This window comes from Saimiri boliviensis, chromosome 1 (genome assembly GCF_048565385.1).
Source record: "Saimiri boliviensis isolate mSaiBol1 chromosome 1, mSaiBol1.pri, whole genome shotgun sequence".
Taxonomy (NCBI): Eukaryota; Metazoa; Chordata; class Mammalia; order Primates; family Cebidae; genus Saimiri; species Saimiri boliviensis.
Genome location: NC_133449.1, coordinates 67,286,284 through 67,303,428, shown reverse-complemented (window position 1 = coordinate 67,303,428; position 17,145 = coordinate 67,286,284). Strand labels below are relative to the sequence as shown.

The 17,145-nt window shown below is 46.0% G+C and overlaps 1 protein-coding gene across 4 annotated transcripts in view; it reads right to left on the bottom strand.

Annotated features, from left to right (window-relative positions):
• The window catches only part of ADD2 (adducin 2), a 114,250-nt gene that overhangs the window by 13,013 nt on the left and 84,092 nt on the right, over positions 1 to 17,145 (bottom strand). For all 4 annotated transcript variants that reach the window (XM_003922645.3, XM_039475035.2, XM_074398611.1 and 1 more), the window contains exons 10-15: positions 14,163 to 14,339; positions 9,577 to 9,834; positions 8,627 to 8,746; positions 7,408 to 7,497; positions 5,317 to 5,464; positions 3,514 to 3,642 (exon numbers count right to left, since the gene is read on the bottom strand). In XM_003922645.3, coding sequence (XP_003922694.1) covers positions 3,514 to 3,642; positions 5,317 to 5,464; positions 7,408 to 7,497; positions 8,627 to 8,746; positions 9,577 to 9,834; positions 14,163 to 14,339 — 922 coding nt within the window. The remainder of the gene's footprint in view (positions 1 to 3,513; positions 3,643 to 5,316; positions 5,465 to 7,407; positions 7,498 to 8,626; positions 8,747 to 9,576; positions 9,835 to 14,162; positions 14,340 to 17,145) is intronic.

Here is a 17,145-nt window from a genome sequence, read left to right as displayed (position 1 = left end):
TGAGAAGCATTATTTAAAATGCTGTGTTTTCTCTAACTCACCTTCCCCCTAAAACTGAGAGAGTACCACTTATAAAAAAGAAAGTAGAGCTTCTCATAAATGGGTGCCGTGGACTCTCTGACTCCCATCCACTCACCACAGCTGGAATAAAAATGTTCCTCTAAGTACCCAAATATACTTTCAGTATCTGGTACAGCTTGTGTGCAAATATGACCCCAATAAGCTGTGCCTCCGGTACCCACGGGCTTCTGTAGTCCCCTCCCACACTGAATCTGGGCTGACCCTGTAGCTGGCAAAACCAATAGAATGCAATGGAAGCGCCAGAGCAGGCCTCTGGACAAAGACTTAAGAAAGCCTAGCAACTCCTACTTTTACCGTTTTGGGAGCCTTATTACCATTATGTACAAAGCCCAACTCTCCTGATGGAAAACATGTAGAGAGGCCACATGGGTGGGCCCTCAGATCATACTGGAGAAGGAGATAGAGAAAGACAGACAGACAGACAGACACCCAGCTATCTAAGTGTCCCAGCTGAGTCTAGCCTTCTAGCTGCCCCTGCCAAGGTACCAGGCCTGTGAGTACACCATCTTGGAAGTTTCAGCTTAGTCAAGCTCCCTGCCGACTGCAGCCCTCAGTGGATAGCACATCCATCAGAAGATTCATCCAGCTAAGCCCTGTCAACCCGTCAACCCACAGAAGAAATAATTTCCATAAAACTAGTTCTTATTATACACCATGACTTCAATCAAATCTCATTCCTGCATCACAAACTGCCCTAAAACTTAGTGGCTTAAAACCTCAAGTGGTGTATTAGCTCTTACAATTTGGAGAGCATGGTAGATAAAAAGGACTAACTTACATAAGGCACATTACCAAGTGCTTTTATATTCAGTAGCTCATTTTATCCTGACAACTTGCTGTGGCCTAGTTAGGAAAGGCAAAAATTCATGCTATTCCCATACAGCAGTGTTTTTAAGTGACTTGTTTGAGATGGTTAGTTAGTGGCAGAGCTGATCATGTGATGTCAAATACAGGATTATTGCTTTGCAGGCATAGCCAGTGCCCTGAGGGTTCAGTAGAGGATGAGGTGAGCTGAGACGAGGGTCCAACAGGAGCTAAAGAGAAGGTGAAAGCACAGATGGCCAGGTGCAAAGGCTCTCTCTGATGGCCAGGCTTCAGAAAGGCTGATGGGGTAGGAATCAGGCAGACAGATGAGGAGTGACACTGAGGTGACACAGCGTAAGAGGATTTGAGGATATCGTGGCAATGGTTGGAAAAAGCCATCCCTGATCTGACAGGTGGGCTAGATGTGAAAGAGCAGAGGCTGCCTGGTGGGTTAGCCCTATCTGCCCATGAGCCAGGCAAGCCTGTGAGCAGCCTGGCCAAGGCTTCATACCAGGCTCCCTGCCCAGCTACAGCTTGTGTCCTCGCCATGCAGGGACTGCTCCAAAGTGCCATGCTCCCTAGCTCTCCGTCTGTTACATACAGGAAGTGGGTTATAGGAAGTATCTTCAAGACAACTTTTCTAAAAACAGTGGGCCCCTCCAGGGGAAGAAGGAAGAATCCTGCTATTGGGTGTAAAATGTCAGGCAATGGGTAAATAGCTACCCCACCTGTTGCACACCCCTCCTGCCCCACGTCCCACTCCTCCATGAGCCTCCTCTCCAGCCCTGGATTTCATTCCTGCAGCTGGAACACATGTCCTGAAGACCCTAGCAGGCCAGGCCCTCTGTGCATCCTTATAAGGCAGTTCAGGCTCTGGCCCAAAGCCTAGACAAGGCCACAGGCTCCTTTGAGGTGCAGGTGCATTAGGAAAAGGGGTGGGAGTGAGCACCTAAGAGCCATAAGCACTCTACCACTGATAGTGCTGGAGAGCTGACCCCACTGCCTGCAAACTGTTGGGGGCTTGTTGCTTCTGAGCATGTGTGCCTGTGTGTTTGTGTATGTGTGCAGCCTCTGTGTGTATATCCACATTTCCCACAGAGAAGCCTGATCCATGCATAGTGCATGTGGAATTGGTCATGAATTTTACAGTCGGGAAACTTTCCAAAGGCAGAGTTGTGAGTTGCAAAAGAACAACTTGGGGAGAAATTGATTTCTTTGGGAAAAAAAAAATCCTCCCTCCCCCATTGCAAGTGTTGCAGTGAGTTAGTAAACAGCCTCTCTATACTTACTACAGAGACAAGTATTCAGAATCGGAGGAAACTCCTTTGATGAAGGCACAAATGGGAAGAGAAAGGAAGACATTGTGGAGACAGATTGACAACACCATGGTGAGACACAATGAACACAACAGTTGGGGGACATCTGCTTGGGGCCCTGGCCTCAAGCAGATGGGTTTCCTCTAGCAACGCTGGACCTGCACATGAGGCAGTAACTTGCTTGTGGAGGGAGCTCAGGGCTGAGGGATTCTATCGGAATCCACATATGTGGCTTTTCTACCAAGGAGGGAGAAGATTCCAATAGGCCACCAGGTTCTGCTCTCTAGCTGGTGGGCCAGCTCTGTCTGGTGGGGTTCTCCAGGTGACCTGGGAAGAAGTGTTCACACCCTGGAGTGATTCCAGGAGCTCCATAAAGATACTTTTATGATTTAGGTGGCCATGAACTATAATTATCCACTTTATGTATATTATTAATCTTAACCATAATCACATCTTACATTTAAGTCCTGCTTTTACTCTTTCAAAGTATGTTTTCACCTACGCTTCCCTTATACAAGTATAAAAAGGGAATATATTAGTAGCCTCATCTGACTGTCAACAAAACTGAGGCACAGAGATGCTATCTGATTTGCTAAAATTAGCAGTTATTACTAGTTAGCAGTTCAGTTGGGCCGAGAACTCAGTTCTTTAAGGTAGTATCTCTCTATTGAAGCTGTTTTCAACCTGGACCACACTTTAGATTCCCCTGGAGAGATGCGAAAACTCCAGGCTGTACTCCTCAACCCACTCAACTCCAGACTTTGCTGAGTTTTCTTTAACTCAGAAAAGCTAGGGGTGGGATCCAGGCATCGAGACTGTTAAAGCTCCCCAGGTGATTCCAATGTGCAGTTAAGGCGGAGTATGATATCACTACCCTCACCTGGATGAGTCTCAGGCCACATCCCAGACTTAATGAGCAGAATCTTCATTTTCACGAGATCCCCAGGTGGTCCCTATGCACGTTAAAGCCTGCGAAAGGGGCTAGTGCATCTGAAAAGGCCCAACAGCCCCGGCTGTGTCTGAGTTGGGGCAAGGAGCTGGGGGCCAGCCAGTAACTTACTCTTTATTACTTACACTGGGCCAGCCAGTAACTTATTCTTCATGGCTTATACTAGGCTTAAGCTGCAACGTGTAGTGGTATAGCTTGTGAATGAAACAAGGTGAAACGTGATAACCCCTATTTCTGATTCCCTAGAAATAGCAGAGGGGAAAGATTTTTGGATTAGGGCCAACACTGGTAGAAGGCAGGACACTTTCCCAGCCAGCAGATGCACCTTGGTCCCTCCCTCCCAGCTTGCTCAGCTGGACTCACCCTCTAAAGACTTGGAAGGCGAGACTACAGGGCTCTTTGTCTCTGCCTCCTTCGCTGGGCTCTGCACTGGAGAAGCAGGTGCAGACTTTGCAGGTGAGCCAGGCTCTTCCGGGGCCGTTTCTTTCTCGCCTGAAAAAAAAAAAAAAACCAGAAAACCACCTGAGGACAGAGGTCAAATAGAGAAGAGATGGGCAGAGAAATAAAGCCTTCTAAAAATTACTTTTTCTATTTGGTCATCAATCCTCCTAGCTGATAATGAATCTTCTGGCTGAAGTTAGCTGCTCCCCCTGACCTTTTAAAATTTCTGCTACTTCCCCAGGAAGGCCGATGGGAGAAGTCGGAATCATGTTGTTTCCTTCATTGAAACACACCTACCAAATACTCCAGATGTGGAAGACAAGACTCCTGTGGGCAGGAGAACGCCCACATGGCCAGACCAGAGCCTGCCTCTCGTTCCTGTCCTGTCTCTGTAGAGAACCAGCCAGGAGCTTTGTGTCATGAGCACAGAGCACATCAACGGGTAAGAGGTGGACCCACAACCACTGATGCCCCTTATCTATCTTTTTTTACTTTTTGCTGACTCCCCTTAAAAACACCCATGATTTATTTGCATGTAACTATTAACTCACTGAATTTACATTTTCTGTTCAAACAATCCCTAGGTATACAAAGTGCCGTGTTCTTCTATCTACTTTTCAATGTGCACATTAGAGCTCCAAGCAAGCCAGTAAGGGTTTTGTTTGGCTTTTTTTGTTGTTGTTGTTGTTTTGAGACAGAGCCTCACTCTGTCGCCCAGGCTGGAGTGCAGTGGTGCCATCTCAGCTCACTGTAACCTCCTCCTTCCGGATTCAAGCAATTCTCCTGCCACAACCCCCTGAGTAGCTGGGATTACAGGCTCCTGCCACCACACTTGGCTAATTTTTGTATTTTTAGTAAAGATTTCACCATATTGGCCAGGCAGGTCTCAAAGTCCTGACCTCAAGTGAGCCACCTGCCTTGGCCTCCCAAAGTGCTGGGATTATAGGCCATGCCTAGTCAGCAAGGGGTTTTAAAGTAGCTGATTTGTGCCCAAGAAGGTGGCTGACTCGGGGTGGAAGGGAGATGGCAGAAGACGCTGCTCTGAGGCAGTGACAGTCTAGCCTAGTGGACACAACCAAAAGCTGAACTATGTGTCTCAGACCCCAAGTGCTCAGGAAGCAAAGAGAAGGGACAGCTCGATTTGGGTAGAGTAAAGAAGGTGACGGGGCCTGAAGTGTTGATGACTGGACCAGGCTAGCCGAGAAGCAGCAGCATGCCAGGAAGAGACAAAGGTAGGAACAAGGGCATACAAGCTACTGTGAGTGAATATTTGGGAGTCAACATGGAGAGATGGGCTTCACTCAAGATTCTGAAGTAAAGGAGTGAGAAAAAGACGTAAAGTTGTCAGCTGGTGGATGGTTTCGATTGCTAGGCCAAAAGGCTTATACTAGACCTGGTGGGAAATATTAATTATGACTATTATCATTATCTTATTATAGCTAAAACTTATCTGGTGTTTACCAGCCTAAGCCATGTTCGTAGGCACTTCTCTAAGCACATTACAAGTATTAATTTCTTTATACCTGGTGAGAGGGTCAAGTGAGGTCATGAAGGCACCGAGTTACTGTTAGGAACAGCACAATGAAGGGCATTATTGTGATTCATGGAACCATGGTAATAAGAACATTCTTTGTTGATGGGGCAGGAAGGTCCTCTTTTGGTGGTCCTGAGCTCTCCCCTCCACCCTGGGGGATCTGGAAGCAAGGGTGCCTCAGGGTCATTTACCATCAAGTTCCAGTTTCTTCCTCTCCACCTCTTTCTTGTACTCTTCCAACTCCTGGTCAGTGAGTTGGCTGAAGGGGTTGGGCACCGTCTCCTCTGAATCGTCTTTGGTATCCGCATCACCCTTGGACATCAGCTGGCTCTCTGTAGACTGAAAGTTAACCACAGAGGGTGTGTCGCTCTCTGAACGCCGTGGTTGGGGCGCAGGCCCCAGCCTCCTTTTAGATTCATGTGGCTGCAAGCGGTCTTGCTAGGGACAATATGGCATGCAGCTCCTTGGAAACAGCTCAAGGCCTTGGGGCAGAAGTTGTTCATTTCTCCCCATTGCTACCTCACCCCTAGACCCATATTTTGCAACTGGCTGGATGAATACAGGGGGTCCACAGTCTGCCCTGAAATAAAATCAAAGGATGCTCCCGAGCAGAAGGAAGACACACCTTTATTGCAATCCCTGCTATGGACACTTCCAAGCCATCACTATGCAAATACAGTTGGTGGCCCAAAGTCAGTCAGCCAAAGCCCAGCAAGCATAGCATTGGTTCAAGCAAGCTTCATGCCAGCCATTCCCCACCACTGCCCTCCCCGTCTGCCCCGCCCACTCCCACAGCAGTGCAAGCCACAACACACAGCATTAAGTCATATGCAAAACACACAGCAGCTTCAGTGCTCTCAGTCCAAACTGTTAGTCCTGTTTCGCACACAGTCTTAAGTGACAAAGGGGCCAAGGTTCCTGAGTCTCGGATCTTCAACCTGCCTGTACCGCAGGTCCCTGAAGGGATACTGGCAAAATCACTGGGTTTTGCCACCTCTGTGTAGCCCCTGGCTCTGGGGAGCTGACCAGCCAGCCATTGCGTAAGCTTCAGGAATTCTTTGACCCCTCTAGCCCGAGATAGGGACTAACATTTAGACTCCACAGCCCTTTGTCCTAATTCAGCATCTCATCTTGGCCTTTGAGGATGCAGCACTCTGAAGCTGAGGAGCAAAGAGAGTGAAGCCAAAGGGAGGTGAGCCTGGAGCCAGCCAGTCCTCCTGGCCCTGGCCCACCAGGTCTTCTGGCCCCTGGGCCCCTTCTAAAAGGGAAGTCACAGCAAGCCTAATGTAGGGGATCATGGAGTCAACAGAGAATCCAAGACCAAAAACCCTAGAAGAGGGACTCTGAGAAGGACACTTTTTATAAATGGCAGGGGAGATTTCTGTTTGTTTTTAACCATTTTGCTCATTGTGATGAACTCTCACCTCCCCCTAGAACATGGCTATTTCTATCCTTGACCCTATGGAATGTTCAATGTTCCCCATCTTGGCTGGGTTGGGGTTGGGGGGAAGTGGGTGTAATGATGCAACTTTCACACTCCTCTTGCCAATGGACACCCACCCTGCTGGGTGCAGTCTTGACCTAAAGTCATTGCATCATCACAATTTGCCCTGTAGAGAGGAACATTTCCTGTATTTCCCCAATGTTTACTGCTAAGGAAGATGCTATGCCCACTGCTACCTCGCAAAGAGCAGCAGGGATTTCAAACGCATGCCAGCATCCTGAACTTCACCCCTTTTGCTAAGCACTAGACAAAACACGGTTCTATCTCAAGCACAGAAACAATGACGATACTTTCTAACTCAATGTTGGTTTGTGTGGACAGTGTTGTCCCTTCCCATCCTGTAGGTGCATGGGTCCCATCTATAGACTCCCTCTTTATGGGTACATGATAGTTTTTCCAGAGCTCTGGCTGGATGACAGCACATCCAGGCACACCTGGGGCACCTGGGAGTCTCCAGCCCCAAGCCTACGAGTCCCACTTTGCAGGGTAATAAGGGAGGACAGAGTGGAGTTCCATGGCGGGGCCGCATCACTCCTGCAGGCAGGCTGGGCTGCTGTTCCCCAGCCCAGTGCCCACAGGGGCCATCAGACATTGTCCTCCCCAGTCCTCACAGCACCCCTGTGAGGTGGGCCTCCATTTTGCAGCAAAAGCACCGGCACCCAAGATCACAGGGGAAGGTGGGCATGAGGACTCAGGGGTCCTGCAGCCCAGCCCCAGGCACAGAAGACCCCGAAGGCAAACACATTTCCCCGCCAGTCAGGGGCAGCGTCTGCTGTACCGGGCTTCGGCTCTTCTCGGCAATGACGCTCGCCAGGAGCTGGGACTGAGGCCCGGCTGACTTCACGTCTTGTCGGTTTTGCTCTCGAATCTGTGAGGAAAGGGGAGAGGGAGAGTGAGCTGGCTGCTCAGGGTCGGCGTGGAGTTTCAGAGGGGACGTTCTGGTGTGCCTGGGGTCTAGAAAGGTCCAGCGGTGTAGGAGCCCGTCTCCTATCCTAATTCAATCCTTGCACTCTAAGGGGGGCCTCCAAGTCTGTTCCAGGGTTAATTAGTAATTTATGTAAAGCACCAGATTTTCATGAACTCAGAAGGAGCTGAAAAGTAGAATGAGGCGTAGTCGATCCTAAGAAGTCCCTGAGGAATTTATTTATTTATTTACTTTTGAGACAGAGTCTTGCTCTGTCACCCAGGCTGTAGTGCAATGGCACAATCTTGGCTCACTGCAACCTCCGCCTCCCTGGTTCAAGCAATTCCCCTGCCTCAGCCTCTCAAGTAGCTGGGATTACAAACACACACCACCACATCCGGCTAATTTTTTTGTATTTTTAGCAGAGATGGGGTTTTACCATGTTGGCCAGACTGATCTTGAACTCCTGACCCCTCCGCCTCCCAAAGTGCCAGGATTACAGACGTGAGAAATTTGTTTTAAATACGGATTCTAGGCCCCCCACACCTACTGAAACTGAATGTCTAGGAGGAGCAGGGAGGGAGGGAGGGCAGTAGAGGAGGGTGACACAGGAATCTAAACTTTTAACAAGTGCTTCAGGGATCTGGCTCACACACTGCACCACTGTCCTGTGAACAATCTGACCTGTTAGAGGTGCCTGCTACAACTGCAGTTTTAAAGTAACATTAAAAATATATGCAAGTGAACTGTCAGGCAAGGTTCCGGAAACAAGCACAGCGATCTTGAGATATTGAAAATAAGGCAAAAGGAAAATGGTATAAAATTCATTAAAACTCAATTTGTGGGTGGGCCTTTCAGACACAGCTGATGTGTAAAGCAAGCCCCGCTCTAGATAAAAAGTTACGGGACCACGTAAGTACAGCACTTAGCATGGCACCTGGGACATGGTCAGTCAATGGTAATTTCTTTCTCCTGTGAGACACCTGAGATGTCAGCGAGTCTGGCACATCCTGGGACCTCAGCTCCTGTTTGCGGGACTTGAGACCCCCACCATGTGGGAAAAGAGAGAGTGAGATAAACAGCCCCCACTTACCTTGTTCCTCATCTCCAGCACTTCCTGGGGGTCGGTATAGAGAGGCACAAATTGGTTTGGGTTTTCAATGCGAATTGGCATGCCACTGCTGGATTTTTCCACCTCGTCAGCCTTCATCCACTGCACAAACACAAGGCCATGGGCTGAGGTGAGCAAATAGGCCCATGCATTCTCCCTGGTGGTCCACCCATGAGATCTGGGCCCACCGGCCTGCCTGGAAGGTCAGCAAGCCTACTCATAGACACTCTCTCTTCTTGGGCCTCTTTGATGTCTGTCTCCAGGAGCAGAGATGGGAAACAGATGACCCAGTTACCAAAGAAGGCCCTCAGGCCAAGGGTCAGCCATAAAGAATGTCTGAGAGTCGGGGTCAGAACCCTGGGAACCAGCTTTAACACACAGGCAACCACTTGGGCTTCAGGATTAGGTAACTCGATTTGAGTTTGGAGAGCGTCATATTGTTTTATGAAGAGGTACTCTGTTTGGATATTGGCTAATTTTATGTTAATGAAAAATTGAGAGCCTGTGGGTGGGGAGAGGGAAAGAAAAGGTAACGTCATAGAAAGCGGCTGCCAGCCCACCTCCTGGGCTGAACTTGCATCAGATCTGCAGTCCCAATGTTAAAGGCTCCTCCCTTGAATTTCCCAGAAGCCCCCTGTGGATGTGGGAGAAAGCAGCACAAACCAGCTGGTTCTGGGTCATGTGCCTGGTCCAGCTCCCTCTGGAGGAATCTGCTCCTTAGACCCAAAAACTCAGTGCAGAGGTGCAAGGAAGAAGCCAGGGGCTCAGTGGGCTGTGTGAGCAGCTGCCCTCACATGCCCAATAGGAAGCCCAAAGAGGATGCCACTAACCTGGGGCAGGAGAAGTTTGCTCTTTTCCCTCTTTAAAGCTGCTTTGCCCCACAAATGCAGCCTGCCCCTCTCTGCCTGGGTCTGTCCTGGGCTCTCCCTTACCGTGGTCTTGGGTCGGGGGCTGCCCATGCTCCTCTGGACCTCATCAGCCACGTTGACCCGCAGGTAGGTGTTGGGCGTGTTGAGCCAGCGGGTCTTCTCCTTCTGCTGCTTCTGGGCGTGCTGTCGCAGGGCGGGTACTGGGACGCCATCCTCCTCAAACACGAAGGCTGTGACTGTGGCTGGAATCTCCACCTCACTTTTGTGTTTGGTTTTCTCTTGAACAAAGGGGTGGCGGTACGTGTAGCCTGTTCTGTAGCCCTAGAAAGACAAAATAAGAACCAGTTACGGGGTGAGAAAAAACACCTGCACATGTACATACATGCACATACACTTTGCCCTCTGTTTAAAGGACTCTTCATTTAAACCCAAATCTCCATTAAGCAATCTTGGCTTGCCACTCTTCTGGTATATTTCAGAACTGTTCCCTTCTCCTTGTCCCCCAGTCCTTCTCTTTCTCTACTTCAACAAGTCCTCTGTGATTAGGGCTGAGAAAAATCCCTAGACCTTTGTGGACCAGACAGACAAAGTTCCTCATCCAAATGGAGCCAGATTTCCTCTGGTCCAGTGGCTTCCACCCTGGCTGCACACTGGAATTACTGAGGGAGCTTCACATAAACACTGATGCCTGGGCCCTGCTACAGAGTTGCCAGTTGAATCAGATCACAGCATGGCCCAGGCTACAGAATTTTGAAAAGCTTCCCAGCTGATTTAATAGTCACCCCTCCCTTCCTTGACTCTGAAGCTTCTTAACAACTTCCTTTTTGGAACCCTGAAATCAGACTCAAGAACATTCCTGTCTCCTAAGCAAGGCCACGTCCCTCCGAGGTGGAGCTGACTGCTTCTCAGAGAGAAGAAACATTCTGGGATCTTGGCCGCTATTGGAGCAATATTCAGCTCTCCTTGTCTTCTTTTAAAATTAAAATGATATTAAGGTATTTTTCTGATAATAAAGGATATACAGATCCCTGTAGAAAAAGTTAAGCAAAATAAAAGGAAAAAGCTGAATTTTATGCAAAATCTCACCCCTAGAGACAACCACTAAAAACCTTTCCAGGTTGTCTCTAGGGGTCATATCTCTATGCATACACAAGTTGTGTCCATGTATGTTTGATACTAGTAAAATGGATATTTCCAATTGCATATAATGGCTACTTAAATATTTTACTTTGTAAATTGTTTATGTTCTCAGCCCATTTTTCTATTGATGTTTCTCTTTTTCACATTGATTTGTAAGCTCTTTGTACATTGAGAATATTATTTTTTTTGCTATCAGAGATGCTGAAAATAATTCCCTCCATATTTTGTCCTTTACCTTGTTTATGGTGGGGGGGTGGTTTATAGAAATGCAAGTTTTGAATTGTTTTATATCATATCTATCAACATTTGTCATGATTGCAGACTTTTCTGCCATGCTTGATAGTCTTCCCTAACACAAGGAAATAAAAAACATAAATCTATGTTTTTTAATACCCCCGTGAGTTCGCTTTTTATGTTTACCACTTTGATAAACCAGGAATTCATCTTGTTGAAATAAATGAAGTAGCAATCAGCCTTAGTTTTTTTCCCAGATGGCTAGTAGTCTATCTTTCCCCCACCGATTTACAAAGTACCTGCATTTCCTGTGTTATGTTATCATATATTTTGGATCTATTTCTGGATTCTCTAAGCTGTTGATTTGCATGCCCATTCTGCTAGTGCCACACCATTTAATTGCTAAAGCTTTATCACAATTTGTCATAAGGTGGAATTGGTATTCCTAAGTACTTATCCTTTTTAGCATTGTCCTAGCCATCCTGAATTTCACATAGAAGGACATTTTGTCAAGTCCTCATACCTTCCCCCATTTTTGAAAGAATTACATTGAGTTTATTCATTAATTTTGGGGAAGTAACCTCTTTACACTATTGAAGCTTTCAAACCAAGAATAAATTATAGCTCTTCACTGACTTTGGGTTTTCTCTGATGTCTATTAATAAAGTTTTATGGTTTTAAGAAAATGGATTCTGCTTTTTAATGTTATATGATTGTGTTCCATTTACAAATAGGATTATTTTCTCCCATTATATTTTCAAAGTAGTTAATGATAAGATACAAAAACTACTAATTTTTGTATATATTTACATAATTGACCACTTTAAACTGAAATCACCTTTGCAAAATTATGACAGTAAGGTCAGGAAGTAAGATAGGACATGGCTGACTCCATCTTGCTTCTAGCCTCACGAGCTGGCTGGCTTTGCTAATTGCTGGATGTCAGCCAAGCTAACTTCAGGAGAAATTTAGTTTATAGTGTAAGTGATGATAGCCCTTCCCAAAAACTAAACTGCCCTTGTAAAACTAATGAAAGACCACCAAGTTAAGAAGATGAGAGGCATAATTATATAAGATGTAGGCATAGTTAAATAATTACCAGCCATTATTCCAGAGGTCACATGATTTGCAACTTCCCCAATTACCCCTGTAAATAATATCACTATTGTAAACCTAAGATTGGCCTTTTGAGATGTCTTTTCAGGCTTTTCTGGCTTTTCCATTTCTGACAACTGGATGACCCTGGGACTCAGTCAGTTCTGTGCCCCCACCCACAGGCAGACTCAGTGTACGAGGACCATATTCCACACTCCTGTGATTGTATCCACAACTTGTCAGCAGCACCCATACCTTAGCCCTCTACCCACCAAACTGTCTATGAATCTTCCTGGCACGGTGGCTGACATCTGTAATCTCATCACCTTGGGAGGCCGAGATGGGTGGATTGCTTGAGCCCAAGAGTTTAAGACCAGGAATCTTTGAAAACCCCCCTTTGAAAAAATCCCTAACCTCTGAGGCTTCAGTGAGATTGATTTGAGTCTGTCTCCCGCATGGCATGGCTGGCCTTGCACCAATTAAACTCCTTCTTTACTGCAATGCCACGGTCTCTATGAATTGCTTTTGCTTGTGCAATGGGCAGGATGAACCCATTGTAAAAGTACTCTCATTATCTCTAATTTTTTTTAGTTGATTTTTTTTTTTGGCCTTTATAGGCATGTAATCATATTATCTGTAAATAATTTCCTTTCTTTTACAATATTTATACCTCTTCATTGCCTTGAATTGCAATATTATTCAAGAATAATATTAAATAATAGTGCTATGACCAAGAATAATTGTTTTGTTTAAAAGTTTAATAGGCACATGCCATCATGCCTGGCTATGTTTTGTATTTTCTGTAGAGACAGGGTCTCACTATGTTGCAAAGGCTGGTCTTGAACTCCTGGACTCAGGTGATCCACCTGTCTTGGCCTCCAAAGGTGCTGCAAATACAGGTGTGAGCCACCATACTGGACAGATCAAAAGTTTTTAACCTTTGATGCTTCAGTATCATGAAATACATTTAAAAGATTGATAAATTTATATTATTAAGCCATTCTTGAATTCCAGAAATGAGCTATCAGTTATTGTACATAATTATTCTATTGTTCGACTTGATACTATTTACTAGTTTTCATGCAGCATTTTTCATCAACATTCAGAGAAAATTGGTCTAAGTTATTGTTACAATTATTATGGCTTAGTATTCTTTTTTAAATTCATCTTTGAAACACTTTAAATAACTTAAGAATTACTTGTGTCTTAAAGGTTGGAAAGAACTGTTGCATGAAACCATCTAGTCATGGTGCTTTATTTGGGCATAGATTACTCAGCACACAAATGTTAATGGAAGTTGTATTTTTATTGTGGATTGTACCTTTCATCATTATAAAGTGGCCCTCATGGTCAGCCTAGTAACAAAGTAGAGATGATTTGGAGGAAATGAAGGCAAGGAGAAATGTTATTAATTACTGCAATAACCTTGACATGATAAAGAAGGCCCAAGACAGTAGTAGTGAGGATGAGAAAAATGAATCAGACGGAATGTTATCAAGATAAATATCATCTTTCACTTCTCTGAGCAATCTAAGAAGTTACAGTCTCTTATGCAGTTAGCACTCCTTATTGCGTATGCTTTCCTCTTGTTGAACTGTCACTTGGTTATATCCCATATTATCATCAGCTAAATTGTTAGCCCTTAGAAGAAGGAAGAATGTCTTACAATTTTTTTGCATCCTTTGAAGAGCCAGCCCACTCCTAGACACATATAAGTTTAATTCCTTACATGATTGATTGGTTCATTTATTCATTATAATAAGACATTGTTAAAAAGGTGCTGCCTAGGATTAAGGAAATCAGTAATATTATGTGCTTTCTGCATTCAAGTCATGAGATTGGACAGAAAGGCAGAACTAACTATGGAAGAGGTATGAGCAAAGCCCCAATATAAGATAGGCTCTGTGTCCTGGTTTTTACTGGACTACATCTTTTCACAGAGGACTCTGCAGATATGACAACATCCACAGCACTCAGTTGGGCATGGCAAAGTTTACAGTTTGTGAAAATTCAACTGCTAATAGAATAACCAGGCATTGTAAATCAAATTTCCCATCAATGAGGCTTCAACAACCTGTGATGCTGGCAGTTCTTGTGTCCACCCAATGCCTTGTACTTCCTGGTACCAGAGGGCTAAGCCTCAACAGACTGGTCTGGAAGGGCTATGGCAGGAGACTTACCAGGTTGTCCAGCATCCTCATGAGGGCCTCAAACTCGTGCTCCCCCAGCCGGCTCTTCTGCATAGGCCCAAAGGTGCTCCCAGCCCACTGCACGGAGCCCACCTCGTGGGGCCGGTGTTTCTCCTGCTCCAAGAGGATGAGGTTCTCCACTCCCCCGGCACTGGACAGAGCTGACACCTGCAGCGAAGAGCAGAGAGCCCTCAGCCCACATGCACACGGGTCTCCTGCAATTATCTATGCTCCTGTATGTGAGGGGAGAATGGGGGTCACAGAGGAGAGCTTAGTGACCAGATATATCTGCCAAACTGAGAAAGAGCCACCCACACTTGATGGGCATGCACCCATTTCCAAGGAAACAGCTATTAGTTTATTTCCTGATGCCAGTTCTTAAAGATTATAAGGAAGGAAATAGTAAGCATTAAACCTTAAGAATCAAACAAAACAGAGACTGTAAGTTACCTGGGATATAGACCAACCTAGAATTGTGATTATATCTGAGGAGGGAGGGAAGATGAGACTAGAAGGGAAGGCAGTTCTTGGCTGTAGTATTTTGTTTCGCCAAGACTTGAAGCCAAAGATTATGAATATGTTTGATCTGAGTGGTAGGTATGGGTGTCTATTATGTTAGTCTCTGCATTTCTCTGTATGTTTGAAATATCTCCTATGTTTTTTATTTTCATTTTGAGACAGGGTCTTTTTGCCCAGGCTGGCAGTGACACAATCTCAGCTCACTGCAGTCTTAACCTCCCATGCTTAAGCTATCCATCCACCTCAGCCTACTGAGTAGCTGGGACTACAGATGTGTACCATCACACCCAGCTAATTTTTGTATTTTTTGTAGAGATGGGGTCCTGCCATGTTGCCCAGGCTGGTCTCAAACTCCTGGGCTCATGCAATCTACCTGCCTTGGCCTCCCAATGTGCTGGGATTACTGGCATGAACCACCATGCCTGGCCTCTCCTACATTTTTTCAAATGTCACTTGAAAGAAACAGGCTGGCTCCCAAGCCATGAATTCTAGTTGTAACCTGATGGGATGGATTCACAGGTCTAAAAGGAGAATGCATTCTCTGCAATGGGGTTAGTCAGTCAAGGTAACCCAGAAAAAGGAGACAGATAAAATGCTTATAGTGTACATGTACAGCCAAGCATTGTGCAGGGGTGAGAGTTCCCACCTACAGACTTAGAGTGTCTGTCCCATTGTCAAGGTTCCATGGGGAGGGAAATGCAAGTGGTTGTAGGCAATGGACTCTGAATATTAGGATAAGAGGTATGTGTATATAGCAGGCAATTTTAGAATGATCCTAAAAACATTCATTACTCTAACACATCCCCTTATTTATTTAATTCCATGCTCATCTAATGGTACATTCTATTTACCCCCATGCATCTACCACTCAGATATAATTGGTTAGGGTTTGGCTTCCTAGATGATAAATCCAGCAACAAAAAGAGACAATGGCTTTTGAATATTCCAGGTAGTGAGCCAGGTGTTTTGCACTGCACATTATTATATTTGCATTCTGAGTAAGATATGATATCCCATGTTAGGCTGCTTGTTATGGGAAACTGCTATAATTACACAAGCTTTCAGTATTTTTGTGACAGTTACGTTTTTCTGGAAATGAAAAATCCAATTTAACCTGCTGACAAATACAGCTCTATGCACCCAAGAGGATCAGGGACAGACCTTGGAGTGTGTTAAATTCATCATTTAACAAATGCCCCTGTGACACTTCTCTGAGGTCAGCCACGTAGCCCTCCCAGGTGATCCCCATCACCCTGTGAAGAGAAGGAAGCAATAACATTATCTATGCCCTTCTCATCCAAGGCACATCTCAAGCGGAAGACAGACCTCTCCCATTGTCCCTCACAGACCTGGAGAGCCAGCGCTTCTCCAGGTAGTGTTTAAGGGCACAGACCTGGGCACCAGGCTGCCTGGGTTTGAATCCTGGCTCTGCCACTTATGCACTGTGTGACTTTTAACAGCTATTTATAATCTCTGTGCCTCGGTTTCCTCATCTGTAAAATGAAAATAGCAGTACCTACCTTGTGAGGAGTCTTTAAGGTAATAGATCTAAAGCACTTAGCGTGGCACCTGGTACATATGGGATGCCATATAAATGTTTGGATGAATTTTGAGAAATGCTATTCCCTGGGGACCCATCCTTAATGGAGAAGAAGAGAGGGAGAGAATTCCCACAACCTTGCAAGGGCTGCCTCCTCCCACCTAGCTTTTCCTCCCCTGGTTTCCATGGTGATGGGTAGCAGATGGAGAAGAATTGCCTGAGCTTCTTCCCATCTGCCTGTTAGCAGAGCAGGGATCTGCCTCTCTCGGCAGGGGATGACCCAGTTTCCTGGAACCCCAAACTGATGGGGAGCAGAGAGAACACCATCCCCAGGAGAAATGAATAGGCTTTCAGCCTTGAACTACTAACATGACCACAGCCACGTTCGCTTGTTTGCCAAGGTCACCAAGGGAGAAAACTTGACCCATAGTGGAAACAGAGCTTCAGTGCTGGCTGCTTCACTCAAAAATGACCTGGCCAGGGCTGCGCTCCCAGCGGCACCTGCAGTCGCTGCTACCTAGGCTCTTTCATGCCCCGATCCACCTACGCCTCCTCTAAGCTTTCCTGTTTTTTTCTTCCACATCTTCCAGCTCTATACCCGCCTCTAGAAACCTCTTTGCTCTATCAGCTGGGAGATAAAAAAAAAGGCCACTGGAGCTTGCCCAGAGTTATCTCTCTGCATTGCCTGAGGTCCTGTCACAAGATCTCAGCAAACCAGTCCTCAAAAGAAAGTGACAGCAGCTGGGGGATGGGGGCTGTCAGGGACAGCAGCCCGCAGCTCTGCCCTTTAAACTGCCCAGAAACTGTTTCTGGACATCTGGATCCTGGGAGAGGTGTACTTCACCAGGTCGGGTGGTACGATCATTTTTAGGGCTGAGCTGTCTTTGCAGAGATGAAGTTTTTACAGGAGAAGAT